The sequence below is a fragment of the Eublepharis macularius genome, chromosome 11 (assembly GCF_028583425.1).
Source record: "Eublepharis macularius isolate TG4126 chromosome 11, MPM_Emac_v1.0, whole genome shotgun sequence".
Taxonomy (NCBI): domain Eukaryota; kingdom Metazoa; phylum Chordata; class Lepidosauria; order Squamata; family Eublepharidae; genus Eublepharis; species Eublepharis macularius.
Window position 1 is genome coordinate 37,623,794 of NC_072800.1, and position 19,094 is coordinate 37,642,887.

Sequence of the window (19,094 nt, forward strand, 5' to 3'; positions counted from 1 at the left end):
TCTTTAAGTAGAGTTTGGGAAGATGAAATGATGACTGTCAGAGGAACAAGCCCATGGATGTCTGTATGTAATGGTCTTTGCTGACACTTTCCAAAAGAATATTATAATATTATTTAGATTCACTTATGTTTTTAATATTCTTTATTCAAATACATTTTTGAAATCACATTGGCATTGACTATATGACAACTTCAGTCTTTTCTTAGTAAGAAAATGTATTGTTACTAGCTTTTGTCAGCTAAAGATTTTACAGTAGGTATAGTTTGGGTGAGTGTGCTATTAATCCTGTGCATTTTAATCTTGATTTTCTTCCAAATTGGTCAAAGCAGTGTACATGGTTTTCACATTCCCAATTTATCCTCTCAACAACCCTGTGAGGTTGGCTGGGCTGAGACACAGTGACTGGTCCAAGGTCATAGAGATTTGAACCTGGGTTTCCAGATCCCAGTCTGGCATGCCAACCAGCATATCACACTCTATGTATGTGTGCGTGTGTTATGGAATTCACTTTAAAGAAGATTTCCTAAGTGCAGCACTTAGAGAGCTGGAGAGGAAGGAGTTAACAATTGCCTGGAATATGAGTTTGATTGATAGGTTGTTCCCTCATTTCTGATTGGCCAGCCAGAACAAGCCTTCAGGATGACAGTTGGTGGCTGACAGGATTTTGAGGAGAGGATTTAGAGGTTAGATCAACAGGGAAGGTCAGACAGGTTCCCATCTGGTGTGAGGGAAAAGAAGGATTTTGCCCTAACTGTAACATCATTGCCTTGAGGGAGATTTCAAGTTAAGAATTCCAAGTTTAAAAGCCAGCACAGGCCGAAACTCCTTTACACAGCCGCAATAGAACCGGGGGGGGGGGCGTGTTTTTGGCAAGAGTGAGTGGGTAGTAAGTGGAGACTCCCATTCAAGCCAAGTGAAGAAGTGTTCATTCTTCTTTGGAGAAGAAGATTAATTCCTGCCCAGTGCCAAAAGGGAGTTTGGCTCTGAGGAGGACCCCGGGTCTGGTGTAGTTGTGAGCTAATGTCAGGAAACCTGAGTTGTAAAAAGGAACTCTGTGAAGAAACGTTGTTGCTGTAACCAAAGTACTAAACAAAATACCTCTCGCTGTCAAGGATTAAGAACCTAGAAACTAAGCTGCAAGAAAACTTAATTTTGCCTGTTACTTAAAGAGTAATCTGTTCTACTAATGATTTTTACCTCAGTTCTTTCATTCCCTGACTGCCCTTATTCCACCCATGCATGTTCAATAAAATTGTTGGTTTTTTTAATGTTATACAGTCTCCAGTGTCATTTTTCACACAGAAGAAGAGGGCTCCTGCTTTTCTCCCATCACGTTTCTGAAATGGGCTAAAAATCTAAAATTATAACTGCTTATCAGGATGGGACACAAAAGAACTTTAAAGCCACAAACAGACACACTACTTGGGGCTGCTCAGCCACAGCAAGCAATCCTGGCTTTTGGTGGGAAAATCTACCTCAGAATGAGGGAGTGAAGGGGAGTGTGTCATAGCATGTTTGGATCCGGGGTGTGTATAATATAGTACTGCCTTGGATACAGATTTATGATGCAATTCTGTATTTTGTGTTTGAATATGAGCTTGACCCCCCCCCTCCCCAAAAGTTGTAAAATATATTATAATGTAATATCTCTCTGGATGATTGAGGCAGCCAATGATGATGTTTTTTAAAATTTTGGGTTATGGTTTCTTTTAAGTTCATGGGGCTCATGTGCATAGCAAAACTGTATCCAGGTGTATACAGTGGCCATTTGTGCCTTATACATAGTGAAACAAGACAGTGTTTATTCCTTTAGTAATTTCTACCCCCTCTCCCTGACCGTACTTCATCAATGTGAAATCCTCTTTGAGCTTCCTTGTTTATATAAGGGCAGAAGCAGAAGTGGATAAGGCAAAAACTATAGTTACTACTTTGAAATGTCTCACAATCCCAGTTAGCCCAAGGAGAATAGAGAAAGGAGTTGTTCCTTTGTAATGCAGTGCCTTCTTCAGGCAGCATTTTTATATCTGTAGTTCTAGTGACCTAATTTTGTCATTACTGCTCACTTATTGGCTGTAACTCTGAAAGGGGAAAGTGAGTCGGGCCTCAATTACAGTGATAACCGTAACTCCAAAGTCAAAGCTTTCAGTACTGTGATGGGGAAGCAAAGCTCAATACTGCTTCTGCTGCCATTCAATTTCATGTTGATTAGAAGCATAAAGTAGTTGCTGAAGTGGATAGGCAGGTAATACAGAGAAGAGAATTTACTCTTCCTGTTTCCGCAAAGTGATGCCAAAAATCAAGTAATGTAAAAGGGCTGTAGGTATGTCACAGCAGAAGTGTGTACGAGTGTGAAAGACAGAACAAAATGTACTCTTAATGAACGTTGGTGATCACACACCCAGCTAGCAGCAGCTGCTGATAGGCTGCATATGTTTAGTAACATCAGTACTGTAAATAAACAGCTAAAGAGAGAGAGAGCGACCTCTGTCGTAGCCTAAGAATTTTGTGGATCTGTTGAAATCAGATCCCCCGAGAGTCACATTTGCAAGTAAATTTCAATTTTGTACCTTCCATTATAGTTCCCATTCAACCTTGTTATTTGCTGGAGCCCAGTACTTTTAACTTTGGCTTCAGAATGTTCTGAGGGTGACCATTTTTAATGTCCAATTTCTGTCAGTTTATCCTTTTGCACATAATCTGTATTGTTTGACTTGTTTAAATGGTGGAAATGTATGGATAGCCATAGATCCACAGGTTTTGGCTGACCTTGATAGTCTGCGAAATTTGTGTTTGGCACTATCTGTAGTAGCCCTCTTCTGAGGGGGAGGGACAGGATCTTGACTGTAGCAATATGCAGACTTGATAAGAGTCGGTTGTTCTCTAAGGTCCTCCATTTTACAAGATTTTCAAATATCAACGCAGAGCTCTGGAATATTCTTCATGTGAGAGAGAAGGGGATGGGGTGGGGGTCAGAGCCACCTCAAGGCATTCTGCTGCCCCACATGCCCTCCTCCTGTGCCCCCCCACTAGCTGTGTATGAGGTGAGCTGTAAAGGCATTGGCTGTTGCCTCCTCCTTTGTGTTATTTTGGCATATCTTATGATGATCTGGCTTTTGACAAGTTGCTTTGTGTGTGAATGTATTTGTACTGTAAATATGTGTACATATACTTTGCAGATGATGAGCCAAGTGGAGGGACAGCAGAAGAGCCTTGTGCAAGCCATCGAATCCCTCCCAGGTTCTGGTCCTCTTTCTGCCTTGGATCAAGACTTGCTACTTCTAAAAGCTACCTCTGCTGCCACCCTCAGCTGCCTTGGGGAATGCCTGCATTTGCTACAACAGGGCATACACCAAGTGAGCCAGCACAGTAGTAACAGGTCATTGGCTTCAGGTGAGCAACACCATTTTTATGGTAGACTTCCCTTTTCCTCAGTAACAAAATTCCACTCATAGCAAACCATACACAACAAGACTTTTAACCAAAATGTGGAGAGTAGGAGAAAGGTAATGGATGACTTAATCTAGTTCCCTGTTGGTGACTCATGAACCAAGTCAGCACTTAGCTTTCTGTGGTGAATTTAAAACTTAATTACTTTGTATGGGATTTTAAGTGAAGAAGAATTCTCTTTTGTGTGGCTTGATAATCAGACTTGCAAATGTAGGCAAATACATTCTTAGGAAAGAATGATCAACCACTTTGCCAGTCACATGTCAATCTAATGGCATTTCAGGAATATTTATGAAAGGTCTCAGTAGAAATGCATTTACCTATATTTTTAACTGAGCTCACTATGACAGTATAGTGTGTGGAAAAACAGGATATGGTTTGCAGATGATTGCTCAAATCCTGCTGAGTCTTGACAAATCCTGGTTTTCCTTGTTTTTTCTCTGGCCCAGCATCCCTTTAGTATTCCAGTCAAATTGTAATAATGTGTAGACCTTACGCTGGTCTTGGGAATGATCTTTCAGTTCATCAGACCTTTGAAGATCATAAAGCACCCAGGTACAGTTTGCACAACTAGTGTTCTACCGTTTCAAAGTCTTGAAAATATAAAATGTCTAAAATCTTCGGTTTTCAGCCATACCTTGACATTTCTGTTGATGATTGTTTCTACATAACTACATTTATAAAGAGCCATGAATGTTCTGATTTCAAGCCTGCTTGGTGAATCTCCAGTGTTCATTTAGTTAATTCAGATTCCAACAACAACCACTGTGCCTATATACCACTCTTCTAGACAGATTAGTGCCCCACTTAGAGAGATGAACAAGTTAGTGTCATTAATATCTCCACAATACAGCTGGGGAGCTGGGGCTGAGAGGAGTGGCTTATCCAAGGCCACCTACTGAACTCATGGAAGTAGTGGGATTTGAACCAGTAGAGTGCTGGTTCACTGTGCTACAGCTATAACAGCTTCCTTGTTTTAAGACAAGTATAGGCATGACATGGGCTACTGATATGGTTTGCTGAGTATTCACTGGTCTGTGGGTAGCTTGAACATGATGGTTCATGTACCTCTTTGCTTTGGGAAGGCAACTTGAAGGAAGACTGGTTTTATATTAAAAACGACAAACTGGGATTTAAGCCCTTGCTGGGCAACACAGAAGTATAGCTTCTGGCATTCTTCCTTTGTTCCATCACAAAAGTCTAGAGTGAAAAAAAATCTTGCTAGCATTCTGTGATGTCACAAAGCCCTGTCTTCTTTTCAGAAGCGCAGTGGAAGCCAGTTTGAGTGTTTCCTTCTTCAGAACAGATCTGGCATTTTCATCTATGCCTATATTCTTGTACTTGAAGCAGATATTCTGTTTCAATTGCTGCTGCTATGACAGTGAAAAAATCTCAGGTGCTTGTTTGCTGTTTTTATGCCAACATAACAAGTTTTCTGATTGTGATTATTTTGTATTTTGAGGTTACAATCTTGGAATAAATAGATTTTTTTCCCAGAATTCACTTCTGGGTCACACAATAAAGTTTTTGGCTGTCTAGGCTGGATCCCTCAAAAGAGAGTGAATAGAACACATCTTGAAAAAACATGTATTGCAGATAACTTTGTCTTTTCTTTCAGAAAACATCCTAGGATGGCATGGGCCAAAGTCTCATTCTGCAGAACCACTGAAAAATGGTGCCCTTAGTTCTTTGACATCTGCCAGTGCCAGTCTTACATGGGCAATAGTACCAACTGCAACACAGGAAGAACACGTACAACCAGCTACAGAGGTGAGTGTGGTATATATACAACTTTTAAAACTTGTACTGTTGTACAATATGGCCTGGGTGGTATGATATGACCTGTTAAAGACTGAATTATTCTCAATAAATGCCGACTTCTCTTTATAACTGGAATACGAACATGCTTCTATTAAGTGCTGTTCCTTTCTTAATGTCGTTTTCTGAAGCTGTATTTTTTTCTTCTAAACACTAGATGTAGCTTAGAGAAAAATGTTGGTAAGGTACAGGATGGCAGTCATGGAGTATTTTGTGTGGACCTTGCTGTTCCATTGCAGATTACTGGTTGTCATTTTATCTGGGTACCTCCTGTGCTTCTTTTGATGCGGGGATATGACTTTCATGTGTGTCACAATTTATGCAGCTTTGTTGTGCAGCACTCCTCTAACATTTTCTTGTACACGCTAACATAATATGCTGTAACATCCCCCTTCCCCGCACCCCAATGTTGGTATTAGGTAGCTGGGGAAAGGAGAAGAAATCATTGGAACCTTCCTCCCCAGCCAAAATACCCTCCTCCAGGATATTGCTAAGGAACTTGAGCAGGGCATTTTCCCATCTTCATCTTGATCTGGTTCGCCCCCTCCCAATTCTCGCTGGCTCTTGATATTTCAAGGGCAAGGAGCAGCAGCTCAACCCTCATGAAACTTTTTTGTGGATGGGGTGTGTGGTTTTCTTTCACAAATGAGTATGTCTCTGCATACCTAAGGACTTTTCTGAGTATATCAACAGTTGTGGGTGGACTCATTTTACTGCCTTCTTGATAGGCACTAAGTTTATGAGTTTTTCCTGTATATCTTTTGTAGTCCCACAGTATTGTTTGCAAGTGGCCGAATTATGTAGTTTTGGCAATCAGCACATGCCACCCACGTTGTTGTTATATATAATAAAAATAACTATGCATGTTGTGATATTTGTAGCCCAGGATGATAAAGGCCCTGTAAATAGATGCTGATGATGGGTAAATGAGTTGTGTGTGTCTGTTCAAGTGCTTGGCTTTCACCTTAAGCATATTTATAGTCTAATTGGCAGATTTTTGTGTGCAAGACCTTTATTCAAGTCGCTGGGCAGTGAAGCAAATAACTGCAGAAAGTGAGTATGGGCAGAAAACACTCTCTTGCTGATGAATCGTTTCCAAAGGCCATGTCAAATTAGGAATTGAATAGGAAATGTTGCTGCATATTTGAACTGGGCAGCCAGTACAGTAGGATGAATGATATAAATTAATTGTATTGCTTGCAGTTCACTTATGGAGGTGGCCCCTGGGCCTTATTGGGATTTATTGCTCACTTTGAAAAACTAAACCGTTTGGAAGTGATGTACGACACTTTCATCCAGGAGCATGTAAACCACAGGTGCCTTGATAACAAAGGAACTGCTTTAATAACAAAGTAATGACCTTCATCACCATGTTAATGGCTTTCATTTTCACGAGTCTTATTATATAGGTCAATGCAGTATTACTGTTTATGCCTATACTTAATCAAATCTGGTCGTTCAGATGAGATGAATGTGTTTTCTGCCTCCCTGAGAGCAGCAGTGTATGCAGTTGTTTGCAGTACACCTTATTCAAAACCTTATCTCTTGCTAATGCACACTGGTCCTGGTGACTGTTGTCCAGACCCTGGGCAGGTCTTGTGATGTGTGTTGTCCACTTGCTTTCCTTACTTCCTCTTTGCTCAAAATCTCCTTGAGCCTGTTTGTTGTCTTTCCCTAGGGATGTGAAGTACCTGTTTTCCAAATTGTTTTCTGCTTTTGCAGGTGGGGAATATGCAAATATACCCTCTGTTTTTGTTCTTAAAATTTTATTTGTTTGTGTTTCTTGGGTTTTAGTGGAAAATAATTTCTGTCCAGCCTGGATTACCTTTTCAATGATGCTAACCTTCCCCCAAGGTATCATATCTGCCAAATTTCAGACAAATGTGTGAACAGTCCATTTTCTAGGCATTTGAAGTTGAAACACACCAGAAACGAAAAAATCTGTGACAACTGAATGCCTCCCATATGTCAGTTTCTTTTTTTTCTCCCCTGCTGACTGCACATATCAGAAACTAAAAGATCGGTTTTGCTTTTGACAGAATTAATTCCTGTTTATATGAAAATCTCTAGTGGGATGTGTGTGATGTCTTCCCACACTTTGCGGTTGTTGAAGAGGTAGTTATCCTGATGCAACATCATTCTTCCAAAAAAGATTCACAAGCCTTTATTTTAAATTGCCTGTAATACTGGTACCCCTTTCTGAATCTCTCAAATTTGGCAGAGATAACTCGTTGGTGAATGATGCAATCCCTAAAAATCACCTCTCCATTGGATGGAAAGCGGAGAAGGTGTGCCAATAAAAACATAAACTTAACTGCGTAAATTAGTTTTCATATATACATTTCAAAATTAATGGCTGGTTTTGGTTTGTATTTTTTCTTTTGCTTTGAAATAAACCTACATCTCAGCTTAGAGGCTTGCCCAAAGAAAAGAGAGTGCTTGAAAATCATTATCATGTTACAGGACACCACCTGCTGGTTGTATGCTGTCACAGTAGTCACACTTCAGAATCAATTTTCATTTTTCCTCCATGTAAAGATAAAGGTAGTCCCCTGTGCAAGCGCCGAGTCATTACTGACCCACGGGGGATGTCGCATCACGACGTTTTCTTAGCAGACTTTTTACGAGATAGTTTGCCATTGCCTTCCCCAGTCATCTACAAATCCAAAACCCCCAACTATCGGCATTACCATGATGACAACAACAGCAATTCCAGACAACATCCTGATGTCACTGGCATGTTTCATCTAATGTCTTTCTTCCACTTAGTGGGAAGTAGAAAACTCCTTGCCTAGTTCTGGGGGAGTTCTGTGCCTGGTCTGCCTTCTGGATGATGAAAGCCCCCAAATTAGACCACCCACAGATAAGGATGGAGGTCTTTACTTACTCAGGGACTCCCCAGTTAGGCAGAATATAACTTTGTAAATTAAGTAAAAGAGAAACGCCTTTTGAAAAAAGCCCTGCTGAAGGCTGAAAGTCCTTAGAATGGATGGAATGTTAAGAGAACAGCTGAGTGCTGGTTAAACAAAATCAGGGAGGGGGAGAGAAGAAATTGGATTGCCCAAGCTCCTGAGAGCTTAGAGCATTCTGGAGATGTTGTACAGTGGGGTTTCCCTGTGGGCTTCAAAGGGTATAACTCTGCTTAAGATTGCCCTGAAAGTTATGTATACTTGCTATGGACATGCCATATTGCCTTACAACGTGCCCCAGTTAACTTAAAAGTTGTATTTTGTGGTGAGTTGATGTGGAATGTGATGTAGTGAGCCATATATTCCTGTTTTCCGTCATATAGATAAATTGTTCTTTTGTACATTTGGGTTCTCTCTATTTTTTTCTTTGTGCCATTTATGGATTTGAAAAGTTTGGGGCGAGGGGAGATCAGAATGTTTCTGGAGTGGTACAAAGTTAGCATAGTATCTTTGAGTTGCCTAACTGAAGATCACAACCAGGGGACCCAAAAGGTCTTACTTGCAAGGGCATCTCATCTTCCCCATCTCCCTTATTTCTGCTTTCCAGTCCATGAAAGCCCCTATAGTCTTTTTGCTTTTCCTGTTTCCTTCTCATGTTCCCACCACCACTAATCTATCCTTCATCTACTTCATTGTCTTCAGCTTTCCCTCCTTCCTTCCCCATAGCAACCCGGAAAAATATGGCCCAGTTTTCTGGTGCCGGCTGCTGGGACTTGCAGGGGGCACCTCATTTTCCTATGTATCCCCCTCCTCACACTACTTCCTCTTTCTGTCCTCCTGGCAACTTTCCCCTGCTTCCTTCTCTTCCCATCCACCCATCAGCCTACCTTTTATCTGCCCCCCTTTGGGTATATTTATTATTTATTTAATTCATTTTTACCCCATCTTTCTCTACAACAGGGACCCAAAGTAGTTTACATCATTCTCCCCTTCTCCATTTTATCCTCAAACCAGTCCTGTGAGTTAGCTTGGGCTGTGAACGTGAGAATGGCCCAAGGTCGCCCAGGCAGCTTCTGCAGCAGATTGGGGATCTAAACATGGTTCTTCCAGATCCTAATCTGAAGCTCTAACCACTCCACAACACTCCACACTGGGGTGACTGCTGTTGAACAATAGCAAGAAGCTGGGCCTGAGTCAGTCATGTAGGTTGTGCAGTAGCAGATTGTATGGTGGTTGCTGGTGGGCCTGGCCCTAATGAGTCCTTCCTCAATGGCCAAAGCAGCCTTAGAAAGAGCTCTGCCCCCTGCATTTTACTGACAGAAACCAAGGTTTAAAGTAACATATGAATACTTAAATGTATGTTTGTCCTCCTATGTTGGTGGTGGGGTGAATGTAACAAAGCAGAAGTATTTTTAAAATGTGGGGAAAGTATTACACAGAGAAGTGAGTCACCAGCTTCAGCCAAGCAGCTGAGTGCAGAGTTGGCTTCTGCTGCCATGCCATGCAGAACCAGTTTTCCTTTGAGTGTGATCTGGGGGAGAAGATCGTTATGAGTACACTTCCACAACAGATTTGTGGTTTAAATTATGTGCAGCTTTATGTACTCTAAGTTTAAAAAGTGTTTTGAGTGTCTCATACAATAGCTCCTGAAGTGAAATCAGCATTTAAAACTCATTTTTGTGCATGTCATCTTATTGGGCTTGTCACCATAACTTTTCTAGTAGGTGGTATTAATTTTGCATTTGTAACTAGTTTCAGAACAGCATTAATTGTTGTGTGTTTTACTTCACACTAAAAGTATACTGTGACTATGTAATGTTTCTGCAAATGACCCTTGATAGGTCTTGGGGGAAAAATAGATTAAAGCATGACCTGCTACAGAAATCTGTGAGGACCCACCCATGTGTCATGTGAAGCTTTTCCCTTGAGTATTTGCATGTCAGTTGACTATCTCATCTACAGACAGATTTCATCTAGCGATTGGCTTTGCCTTAATTTCTGTTATACTATGTAGTACACCGCCACCGCCTCAATCAGAAGTCATAACCTAACTGGGAGGGGAGGAGATGTGTTTGGCTGGCATCCAGCATATACATTGCAAATTACAACTAAAAATGACCCAGGTGGATACTGCCAGCAATAGAGGAATTCTCTTACCTCATAGCTGTAATTATTGTTATTTTGGAATTGTGTCATTTAATATGCTTGAAATTTCAATGAGTGTTTTAAAATATCCGTATGAAGGGATATATATGTGTACCATATTACATAAACAAGGGTCCCAGCCTTGTTGAACCTGCAGGTGTTCCAGAATTTTGAGAGTGGGTGCCACTTCAGTGGGTGTCACAGGTTGGGGGGGTGGAGATAAGCTTGTTACTTTGGGGAAAATAGGCTATTTAGTTTCTGTTCCACAGTAAGGGAGTGTTTGCTTCCTGCTCTGCCACAGAAAGAGATTGCCAACCCCAGAGACTTAAATCTGTGTCTGTGGCCAAGCTGTGGGTGAACAGTTTGCCCAGGATGAGCTCAGTCCTTTGCTAGTTAGTCAGCTGTTAGGAGTGACCCAAAGGTCTCTTCATTACTATATTGTCATCTTTCGGGATTAGTTGTGTGGCTGATTCCAACTAGTTGGGGATCAAATCATAAACTGGATAATGTTGTGATGCTGTGGACAGGGTTTTCTGAATTAAGAAGAGCCTAAAAACCCTGTTGGATCAGACCTATGATCCATTTAGTCCAGCATGCTGTTCCCCACAGAGACTGACCAGATGGCCCCTGAAGGCCTGTAACAACGGCCAAAGCTTCATGCTTCTACTGGCCCCAGTGACTGGTGTTCTGTGGTATACTACTCATGATTATGAAGGTTCCATTTAGCCGTCATGGCTAGTAGCTATTCTGGATCTACTGCCATGCACATGTCTTAGAATCTGTGTAAGCTAGTGGCCATCCCATGGCAACAGGGTCCTCAAGGTATGCACCGTATAATTACTTTCTTTTTCCTGTTCTGAATCTACTGCACAACAATTTCATTGGGTGCTCCTAAATCCTAGTATTTTGGGGATAAGGCAAAAATATTTATATAATTTTTGCAGACTATGCATCATTTTATAAACCCCTTTCAGTTCTTCCCTTAGTCATCTTTTCCTCCGAATATGAGAACTTCCAAACTCTTTGGCCTCTGTGTGGAAAAGACATTCCCTTGATCATTTTGGTTGTCCCTCTGCTTTTTCACCTTTCCCATCTCTACCGTATCCTTTTTGAGGTGAGCAAAGTGAACTGGACACAGTATTCAAAATGTGCTTGTACTGTACTCTTATACAAGGGCATGACAACACTGGCTGTTCTGTTGTCAGTCCATTTCCTAATAATCCTTGGCATGGATTTTGCCTCATTTTCTGCTGCTGTACACGCAGTTGGTATTTTTGTCAAGATATCCGCCACGGCCCCAAGAACTCTTTCCTCGTCAGTCACTGTCAATTGAGACGCTTTGCCCCAGTATGCATCACTGTAAACTAACCTCTTTTGAAGCCGTTATTGAACAATTGGCAGGATATTTGTCTTGATGCTGCCAAAATGCTTGTGAGAAGCATTTTCTCTTAAAAGGTGAAGCCTGTGTAGAGTAGACCTGAACATAAAGCTCTTTAAATAGTATCTGCTGTAAGCTATTAAAAGGGATGTGTTTACAGGTTCTAAGTAAATAGATCATGCAGATCAGTTTCCAGACAGGACACCCCATTCCATTCTGGGGTCTTGCCTACATATGTGACTTGCCTACACGAGAATGATCATTGTAACAACATCAGTTCAAAAAAGATACTAAGGGCAGGACAGGTTGCACTGCACAGCCTTCTTGCCTCAGGCCCATAGTTCCTTCTCCTTTATTTTTACTTATACCTTGCTTCCACTCCCATTCTTCTTTCTTGCTCTGCCTCTTACTCCAGCAGGTGTGCTGATTAAGAAAATGATTTCTCCTTAACCCTTATCCTCCATTCTCTTTCTCTCGGCGCTAATTTACCCCATGGATTTACTGAGTAATGTTTTTTTAATTTTATTTTCATTTTATTTCATTTATACTCTGCCTTTCTCCCTAGTGGGGACCCAAAGTAGCTTGCATTATTCTTCTACCCTCCATTCTAACTCTTCCTGTCTTTATTTCTGCTTATGTCTTCCTTTCTTGCTGTGAGCCCTACAGTCCCCAATATTTCTCCTCTGTACCATCATCCATTCCTTAGTAGCTTTCTCTGACAAATTGAGCTGCGTTTTCCAGTTTTCTTCTCCTGTGAACTCTGTGGTCAGGATTGCAGATGTTGCTTTCTGTGGTCCAGCATTAAACTACTACCAGTTCTGTAAGGATCCCCAAATTGCATGACAGAGTCTTAGAGCATCAGCGACAAAGGTTCTAGCCAAGGCCTTTTTCTGATGTGTACATTTTTTTGTATATGGGAGCTCACATTGTTTACCAATGAAAGCTGCATGCTCACCAAAGGTGAGTGGCATATTGTAAGGCTGCACTGTGCCATTTGTGGGTTGCATCACTCTTCTGTCTAGTGGGTGGTCTAGCTAAATGAGAAGGGAATTGTATTGAATATTTATATTTAAAACAAGATGGCTTTCTCAGGTCTTGGTAAATCAAATGCATCCTATTAAAACCTACGGTCGCTTGCTGTTCATTAGCAGTAGATCATGTTGTAGAGAATAGAAATGCCAAGGGCACTGCTGTTGCGGTGCTGCGATTGTTTTTAAAGCCAGGAATTGGTATGTTGCATCTTTCTCCAGACTTGGCGTAAACCTTAGTATTTGATGTCCCCAGATTAACTAAACAATAACCCTGAACCAACATCATCTGCAATAACCAAAAGTGAACAGCTTCAGCTTTGGCAAGAGCATGGGCAGTATTACCAAGTGTGGCACATTCTCTGCATGGCAGACAAATTAAAGGATTTCTTACTATGGCCTGTCTTTTTCCATTATGCTTGATTAAATCCGTTTTAGGTTGTATAGTATTGCAAATGCCTTTAGCCTATAATGATTTGTTGTACAGTGAAATTAATCTGTTGGCAAAAAGCTACAGTTCCAAGCTTATTCCCTCTTTGAGCATTTGAGTAAGACATCTGAGACAATCTGTTGGAAAGTCCCAGGTACAGTTCAGTGATTAAATGTACAATTATACTAAAAGTAGAATTAAAGGACATAATCTTATGATAGCGGCATTAGTAGATATGACAGTGTAATCTAACTAATCTTAATTTTGTTTTCATCTTGCTCTGATGAACATTATGCATGCAAGTAAAATTGGTGGTAAACCTGTTGTGTATATAGTTACATTGAAGTACGTCTTAAGCAAAGTTTCTGCCTTTATTGTCACTTGGATTGGAATATTATGGGCAAGAGATGTATTGCAAGACCTCTTGTATTTAAAAATGGGATTGTTTAGTTACAATACATGATTTGAGTCCTGTAGCACCTTAAAGTTCAACAAGATTTCTAGGGTATACTCTTTCGAGAGTCAAAGCTCCCTTTGTCAGATACAGGAAATTTGTCTCCTATTTATGCATTTACTTACTTCATTTATACCCCACTTTTCTCACCAGTGGGAACCCAAAGCAGCTAACATCATTTTCCTCTTTTCCATTTTATTCTCACAACAATCCTGTGAGGTAGGTTAGTGTGACTGGCCCAAGGTCACCCAGTGAACTTCAATGGCAGAGTGGGGATTTGAACCTGGGCCTCCCAGATCCTAGTCTGGCACTCGAACCACTATGCCATACTGGCTCTCCAGTGTAGGGGAAGGGGGTCACTTGAAGCTGACTGTCAAAGACCAGTTTATAAAATGGTTAGTTTCTTGTTTACTTAACCTGCAAAACAGTATATTATCTTTATCAGGTGGGAAATATCTTTTCTATAGACAATATTGTGTTTCGCAGTATTCCTGCTGCTTATATTAATATAAAAATAATACTGTAAAAAGGGATTTCAGAAATATTTTTAAATTTAGGGCAAAACAATAGAAGTTTGCTCTTTGATCACATAATTTTTTGGCTTCTCATTTATTTCTTTTTTGATAGCAATTCTGATTGAAATATGCTAGTCTTGAGGTGTACAGTGCTTTCGGAACAGATAAATTGTGTTAATTCTGACATTTTCCTACTTCCCATACCTCATACTGAACCTGACATTCAGGGTATGGATCAAAAAATCCGTACAATGGGAACACGCAGTGATACAAATGGGGAGATTTTTGAACAAACCTGGGGAAATCTCCAGGCTAGCAGAGTTAGATGGGTTTTTTTTTTTTAAGTGAGGGAGGATTTAACCTCCCCCAAAGTGAAAGAAAAGGTGAGGTCTTGCAAGATGTCACCTATCATCGTGGGCATCCCCCAAGATACAGTGACAGGGATGGAAGGAGCTGATGGTTGGGGTGGGAGGGAGACCAGGCAGCCATGGGCTCCTTTCCAACCTAAACACTCTGTGCTCAGCCTCTGCCTTTCCCAGCTGACTTATGCTTTCCTTTCTGGCATTAGCACAGGAGAGGGTGCTAATTCTCACAACAATCCTGTGAGGTGGGTTAGTGTGACTGGCCCAAGGTCACCCAGTGAACTTCAATGGCAGAGTGGGGATTTGAACCTGGGCTTCCTTAGGAAGGCAAGAGGGAAGTAGGAAGGCAAGTAGGAAGGCAAGAGGGAGAAAAGCAGTGGCAAGGAGGAGGAAGTAGGGAGGCAACCAGTGTTGGAGAGAGGAGCAGGAAGAAGTCATGGAAGGAAAGAGGTAAAAGGTGGCAATGGGAGGACAAGGTGGTAGTGGTGATGGTGGAGGCAGAAGCCAGAGGAGCAAGTGGGGCCTCCAGGGGAATTTCCATGTGAGTTGCTTGCTGTTCTCTTCATGTCAAATATCTAGAATCTATAGCAGTTTTGGGTATAGTCAATAGTATTGATTTCTCCCCCCGTTGCACAGCAGCTCTCCCCCTGCCGGTATCAGAAACTGATTTATAAAAAGGGTCTTTTGTTTCATTTTGGGAGAGCAACACTACCTTTTGACAATATGATTTGACAGCTTGGTAGGTCACATTGGCTGAGTGTTATTGAGGAGCAAGGACAGAGTGCATTAGAGCCATCAATAGTAATTTTCCTGTATAGAGTGTAATAGTAAATTGATCAGTGCTTTACTGGAGTGTCCTCTGGAAAAGGTGACTTACAGTGGTCATGATTTCCCTTTTCTTTTGTATTCATTAACTGAGCATTTCTCATGTTTATCCTGAATTGTGCATTGGAAGGCATCCTCAGTAACTCGCCTAATTTATATTGGTACATCTTTCTGTGCTTATAAGGTATATATACATCTTTCCAGGTTCCCAGGACTGAAATTAGAGTTTGTTTAGCTCAACCATATTGCTTGTTTGACTCTTATTTGAACAATGTGTTTCTCTCACTTGACTATGAGTCTGTGGAAAGAATTGGTGCTTTCAATTGTTACGTAGTGGGGAAGTGCCACAGAGAAAAAAGTGCTGTGGACAGCTGCCACGGACCCCAGGTAAAAATTTCCTCTTGGCCCCTCCTCCCATGAACCAGTACCAACCCAACTTCACAGGAAAATCTCATTACTTGCCAGGGTCTGTTGGATCCAGGGTGACTAGGGCACCTGGAATCTCTTCCCTCCAGTTCTTGCCCCCCACCAACAACTTGAAAAGGAGGAGAATTGTGTATGTGGCCAAAACTTTCATACCTTAGAAAATTTATGTTGCTCAATTAAAAGTCCTTCATTTTACCTTGGCTACTAGAAACCGTGTATAGATTTTGATTCTAGGATCTCACAGACTGCTATGATGGCTGCTGTCAGGAAAAATATTGCTTCTACTTCTGTTTAATTCATCTTAAAGGTGAATAAATTGTTCTTATTTCCTTCCAGTTTAATTTAGGGAACCTGAAAATTACAATCCATTTCAAAGACTGTTTTGCTGGGAGGTGGGGGGAGATGTAGCTGCCTTACACTGTATCAGGGTAAACAATACTGGCCTGAATAAACAAAAGGTCTAACTGGCAGCAGCTATCCAGGGCTTCAGGCAGAATTAGGGTTGCCAGCCCAAGGCGGACAACTGGCAGGATATGGGGGTGGAGGGGAGCTTGCTGGCAGTAATGTCACTGATAGCTTGGTGAGGCCTTTTCTGGCACAACCCAAAAGTGATGTATTCACATTTCAGGTGCTGCTGTACTATTCTCCCCAAACTCCGTAGTTTAACCATAGAGTTCTGGGCAAATGCTAGAATGTCTCTTCTGGGTTGTGCTGGAAGTGATGTAATGGTGTTGAGATGCTGCTGTCATCCCCCATATCTCCCATTTCCCACTACCAGGGTCTCTTACAGGTGAGCACATGGGCAAAATCAACTGCAGTCCATACACGGGCCTTCTCTGTGGTAGCCCCTACCCTATGGAACAACCTGTCTGAGGAGGTCAGGAGAGCTCCCACGGTCTTGGCTTTCCACAAACAGTGCAAAACTGAATTATTCAAAAAGGCTTTTTACTCACATAGGAGGGTGGTTTTATAGGGAAGAGGTCTCGGATGTTTTGCTAGTGAGTTGGGAACCATGGGCTCTACCATTCTGCTGCTTTACATATTATCTGTTTCTTTGAATATGTACTCGTATATACTGCTTGTCCTTCATGTTGTCTAATGTCAATCCTATAATGGAGTATGAAGCAATCCTTCAACCCAGTATTGGATCCTTGCTAATGCTATGTCTCTGTAAACTTGTATTCATCTACCCTATGCCATTGTTTATGGAAATGTCCTTGACACTGTGTGGAAATGCCTACCCTTGTCCTTGCTACTGATTGTACTGATCTCACACTATGTAATCTGCCTTGAGTCCCAGTGAGAAAGGCGGACTATGAATGACATAAATAATAATAGTAATAAATAATAATACTATCCCACTCAGCTGAGTGGTGGAGTGTGGTCATCTGCTTTGGTAACCCTGGGCAAGTTTTTCACATCACCTGCTACCTGATACCTTTAACTGGGAGGCTGGGAATGGGGCCTTTTGCATACTAAGCAGATGCTCTACCACTGAGCCACAATCCCACTCCTGGGCTTAATTTACAACAAGGGGTGTGTTTATATGTTTTCTTCGGTTACTTTAAAAGGTTAAGTTCTTTAACCAGGGACCATTTCAGATATTATTTTCTACTGACACGTACCTTTAAAGGCATTAAGCAGGATCTGAAGTGCTGTAGGTTTTACTCTCTTGGAGGGACTTCTCAGTCCCAGCAGTTGGGATGCCCTCTAGAGTGGCACACCATGAGAGGTGCTGTTGTGGATATACTCTCTGCTTGTTCAGGAATGGGAGCAGTGAATACTGACCATTATCTTTATACATATCAGCGTCCCTTTGTGATAGATCTCCATGCGTCTGTGTTCTTCCCAGATGAGTGTTCAGAAAAATCCCTATCTATGGAGAAGCATATTAATCACAGAAAGAAGAACACTTGCAGTTTTGAGACACGATGGTGTGTATATGCAGTCTTTTAAACCTGAAATTCTCTCGCACAATTTATGACCCACCAACCCTGTACATGTAGCCGGCTAAGTCTGGGAAATCTCTCTGTTTTTGCAAAACCAAGCAAGGAGTAAAACCAATTTATTGCACCTTTGAGCTTCCACACATGATAAGAGAGTCAAAAGGTATGCAGTGTGGTTACAGAACAGAGTTGTGTATGAATTAGCTCTTCAAGACATGTCTTAGTGTGTTTTTAAAAAGTAATATTAACAGCAGCCCTCTCTTTTTTCTTTTGGCAATTCAACTTGCATGAAAATAAAGATGTGTGTGTGTGTGTGTGTGAGAGAGAGAGAGAGGGAGGGAGGGAGGGAGGGAGGGAGGGAGGATGTGGGGATATGTGAGGGTGTGTTCATGTATACACACCCATTTGTTGTTTTCAAGATATCAAATTCTAATGATTTCCTAGTAAAAGTAAAACACTGATGGTTCCTGGAGTGTGACATGCTCTCGGGGCCCTTGGGATCTCCCAACCAAACACTGCTTTCTCAGTGCTGAACAAGATGCTCTTTCTCGAGCTAGCTCATGTGTACCTTGGGGCAAAAAACCCCTAACAGCAGCATTTCTAGAGTTGCAAGCGATTTGGAATTAAGCTCACTGATCCTGGGTCATGTGATTAGAAATGTAGGCAGCAGATTCATGCTGAATTGACATCATGCCTTTCAGATTCACTGGAAAATTAAAAAGAAGGTGGGGGCAGGACAGTGAGGAGAGGTTCTCTTGTCTCCTCTTTCTGGTGCTGGTACTAATTCCTAGCTCCATCTTGCTATTTGGGTCCCTAGCAGCTGCAACCAAAACCAGCAGTGCTGTTACGTAAGTCGGGACGCTTGATGAGGTCGAGTTGGATGCAAAGCAAGCCTGCTGTAGAAACCTCTCCTGTAAGTCCCAAAGCTCCTTCTGATAAGTTCTTCCCTCTTGTGGTTCATTTGCAGGCTAAGCTCTCTACTTGGCAAGACTGTGGTTTCCTACTTTGCAGCTATTGTAAGATGATAGAATTGGATTGTGTTACACTTTGCCTTTTTATGTACTAATATTGAAAATTTAAGCTGTATGTGTAAGTGAATGTCAAGAGATAGCATTGTTTGTAAAGGATATGTTGTCCTACATGTGCTTTGACGGGGAAGAGGAATGGTTATTTTACTCCTGCTGCAAACTATAAAACTATCTAGTTATGCTAAGCTGGTGACAAGAGCAAATAAAATCATACCATGGCTTGGGGTGCAAGATATTTATATAAGGTAATGTTACGTTTTGGAAGACAGATGTTAATCTTGTTCAGGTTCTATAGATTGTAACAGGAACATGCTTATATAATGTCTCCACTGAGTAGATTGCAGAGACAATCCTTTCTGCTTTGGACTGGTTGGAAGTTCCTG

General features: G+C 41.4%; 1 protein-coding gene across 3 annotated transcripts in view; it reads left to right on the forward strand.

The window, feature by feature from the left end:
• Nucleotides 1-19,094, forward strand: part of OSBPL10 (oxysterol binding protein like 10) — a 90,626-nt gene that overhangs the window by 41,611 nt on the left and 29,921 nt on the right. For all 3 annotated transcript variants that reach the window (XM_054991310.1, XM_054991311.1, XM_054991312.1), the window contains exons 5-6: nt 3,177-3,390; nt 5,066-5,217. In XM_054991310.1, the coding sequence (XP_054847285.1) occupies nt 3,177-3,390; nt 5,066-5,217 (366 nt within the window). The remainder of the gene's footprint in view (nt 1-3,176; nt 3,391-5,065; nt 5,218-19,094) is intronic.